The sequence below is a fragment of the Bison bison genome, unplaced genomic scaffold (assembly GCF_000754665.1).
Source record: "Bison bison bison isolate TAMUID 2011002044 unplaced genomic scaffold, Bison_UMD1.0 scf7180017864221, whole genome shotgun sequence".
NCBI lineage: Eukaryota > Metazoa > Chordata > Mammalia > Artiodactyla > Bovidae > Bison > Bison bison.
In genome coordinates this window covers 1,359,675-1,362,640 of record NW_011494793.1, presented here as the reverse complement: position 1 = coordinate 1,362,640, position 2,966 = coordinate 1,359,675, and the positions used below count along the sequence as shown (strand labels likewise).

At 60.4% G+C, this 2,966-nt stretch overlaps 1 protein-coding gene across 1 annotated transcript in view; it reads right to left on the bottom strand.

Moving 5' to 3' along the window:
- Positions 1–209: 209 nt before the first annotated feature.
- DDA1 (DET1 and DDB1 associated 1) overlaps positions 210–2,966 on the bottom strand; it is a 12,759-nt gene continuing 10,002 nt past the window's right edge. Inside the window, exon 6 of the mRNA XM_010845624.1 lies at positions 210–2,964. Coding sequence (XP_010843926.1) covers positions 2,854–2,964 — 111 coding nt within the window. The 3' untranslated portion in view covers positions 210–2,853. The remainder of the gene's footprint in view (positions 2,965–2,966) is intronic.

Genomic DNA, 2,966 nt, shown 5'->3' with positions numbered 1-2,966 from the left:
CCTTCCTGTTTTCATATGCAATATCAATCACAGACGGGGCGGCGGCCGCCACCCAGAAAACACTTGGGCCGGGCCCGATGTACCCCAGTATTGGCTGCCCCCTCCTGGGGCAGGGCCGGGGGCCTGGGGCCCCTCTATCTGCCGTTTTCTTTTCGACCAGGATAGGGGGAAACAAAAAGAAACCCCCCAAAAACAACAGAAAACACACCCAGAATAGGCGATTATTTATTTGTTTTTAATTTATTTTGTCATATTTTTGTAAAACGGCAGGAATGCAATAAAAAGTATATTTCAACAGTGCCCAAGGCGGAGCTGCTGAGAGGGGACTTCCGGGGCCTCATGACAAGGCTGGGGCCGGCTCTTTGGGGGACTGGTAGGCCCAGGGGGGGTTCCCCTTTTGTCCTGAGACCCTTGGGGAATGCCTAAGAACTGGGTCTCCAGGCCAAACGTATGGAAAACTCCAGAAATCCAGGCCTAGGGGTCCCCCTGGGAGAAGCTGCAGAGCCTCAGGCCCCATCTTCAGCCTCCTAGACAAAGGAAGAAATCTCAAAAAGTGCTGACAGGAATCAGCAGGTCAGGCCGTAGGTGTGGGTCCTGAGCCAGCCTCGGTCGGTCGTACAAGGCCACCCTTTCTGGCAGATCTGCCTCCCAGGCTGACATCTGAGAAGTCAAGGGCCACAGGGGGCACTCGGGGTGTGGGCGTCTGAAGGCACCTGGTGCCTGAGTCTCCATGTTATGGGGACGGTGTGTTCGGGGGCAGCATCGCGGAAGGGCTGGCACGGCCCTGCTGTGTGACCGCTGTCACACCGCTGTCACAGTGGCCAGGACCCTTCACTGAGTGATCAGGGATGGGCGTGGCCTCTCCCAGCCTCAGGGGGTCCACGTCCAGAGGCTCAGAGTCAGAAAGTCCCTGCCCCAGGGCTGGTGGAGCCAGCGTGAGGCAGGGGCACTTTGGGAGGCCATAGAAAAGACATCAGGGTTCACTAGAGGCAGGAGAGCAGCCTGTGCAAAGGCACGAGGTGTGGGAAGGCAGAGTGTGGTGTTTGCGGGGAGCAGAGTAAGGAGGGCCCCAAAGGCAGGAGGAGTGGGTGGAGGCTAGCTGAGGGGTCTAAGCTGGGGAGACCATGGAGAGGCCATGGGACCCCACCCACACCATGGACAGCGCAGGCAGGAGATGGCACCCAGCCCCCTGGGGCCAGGGAGGTGTGGGTGAGCCTTGGGGAAGGACAGGCTGAAGGACAAGACCTGCCCAGGCCCCGTGGCCTTTGAAGCTGAACTCCTGCCATCTACTCAGTCACCAACAGCTGGTGACACCACGCGCCTCCCCAGGGCCAGGCCAACCCCTGAGACTAGCGATTCCAAGCTGGTCTGAGAGCCTCCAGGGACTTGGCCCTCCCTGGCATGACCACGGTCAAACCTGCCTTTCCTAAGCACCTGCTTTATGACCACTGCTGAAGAACTGAACACTGCTGCAGAGACACCCAGAGCTGGGCCCCACCGCTGGGCAGCTGAGCCTAGAACCTTCCACCCAGCAGACCCCTGGTGGCCCAGGACCAAGCAGTCTGACTCAGGCTGCCATCTCCATGGTGATACCCTGGGACAGGCAACCCCTGCAGCCTGCTGTCTCCCTCACTCCACAGCCCGACCCCTCACCACCACTCCAGCAATCAGCTCCAACACTCTGGCTCCCGTTCAAGGGAGGGGGCTAGAAGTGGCATTCCCCTGGCCCTGTGCCCTGGTGCTCAGGGCCTTGAACCTTCTGCCTGGAGCCCGAATGCCCCCTACCTCCCTGGGGTCAGCCCCAAACCCAGCCCAGCTAGGTGGCCAGGACTGGCCAAGGAATCTGCTGCCCGAGGGCACTGGGGTTGGGCTTTCCTTGGCGCTCCGCATGCCGCCTTCTGAGCCAGGGCGGGAGGCCAGGCCACCTGTTTCCACGATGGTGGGTGGGCATGTCGCCCTGCTCGCTGATGTCCTGGGCATGGAGCCCACCACAGCTCCATCCTTGGCAGCATGGACCATTCCTCCGGCGGGGATGGGGGAGGGTGTCCTGGTCCTTGGGGACACTGTGATGCGGGTGAGGCCGAGGGGAGGGTCCAGGCAGGTCTTGACTCTGAGCAAGATGGCCACGCAGGCCCAACAGAGGATCCAGCTGGTTCTGGGGCCCCAGTGTCTGGAGGCCCCTCTTGGCTCCTCTTGGTGACGATGGGATGACTCTCAGGGGCTCTGTCCTCTGGTGCTGAGGCACGCCGAGCAAAGACGCAAGGTCGGGTAGGAAAGATCCTTTTATTGGGGTGGACACGGAGCACGCACTAGTCCATGATAAAATGACTTAAGAGAAAGATCCAGAAGGGCTGACTTCTCCCCCTTACTCGAGCTCAGAGCAAGGTCTGGGCACAGAATAGGTCCCGGTGGAACTCGAGACAAGGCAAAGTCTTTAAGGCCCGGACCGGGAGGTGGGCGCTGGGAGAAGGGCCCCCACCCTTGCCGGCCGGCCGCAGCGGGGTCCCGGCTCTGGACCCTTGTAGACACGCTCCAGTTTTCCAGAGGAGAACTGGGGGGCAAGAGGAGGAAGGGGAGGGGACAGGGGGAGGTGAGTAACAACGTTTTTGTTTTTGTTTTAAAGCGTCTACCAACATCACACTACTGGGTCTGGCGTCCCCTGTAACCATCGCTTGGTGCGTTTTACAGCATAAATAAAAACTCAAGGAAAATAAATACATTGGCTCCTATGAGGTTGGAAGTGGTGTGGAAGGGGTATGGGCGGGCCGGCGAAGGGGTGGGGCGGGGTCGCTTACACAAGGCAGGTGGGCAAGGAGCAGACAAGATGGGAGGCGCCTGAGGGGGGCGTGAGTCTTAAGTGTCCTCGTGCATGTCCGGGCTGTCGGTCCGCGCGACCTTGCGGGGCGGCGCCGAGCTCTCGCCCTCTAGCTCCACTTGCTCCTGGTCTCTCTTCTTGGCGGCATTCT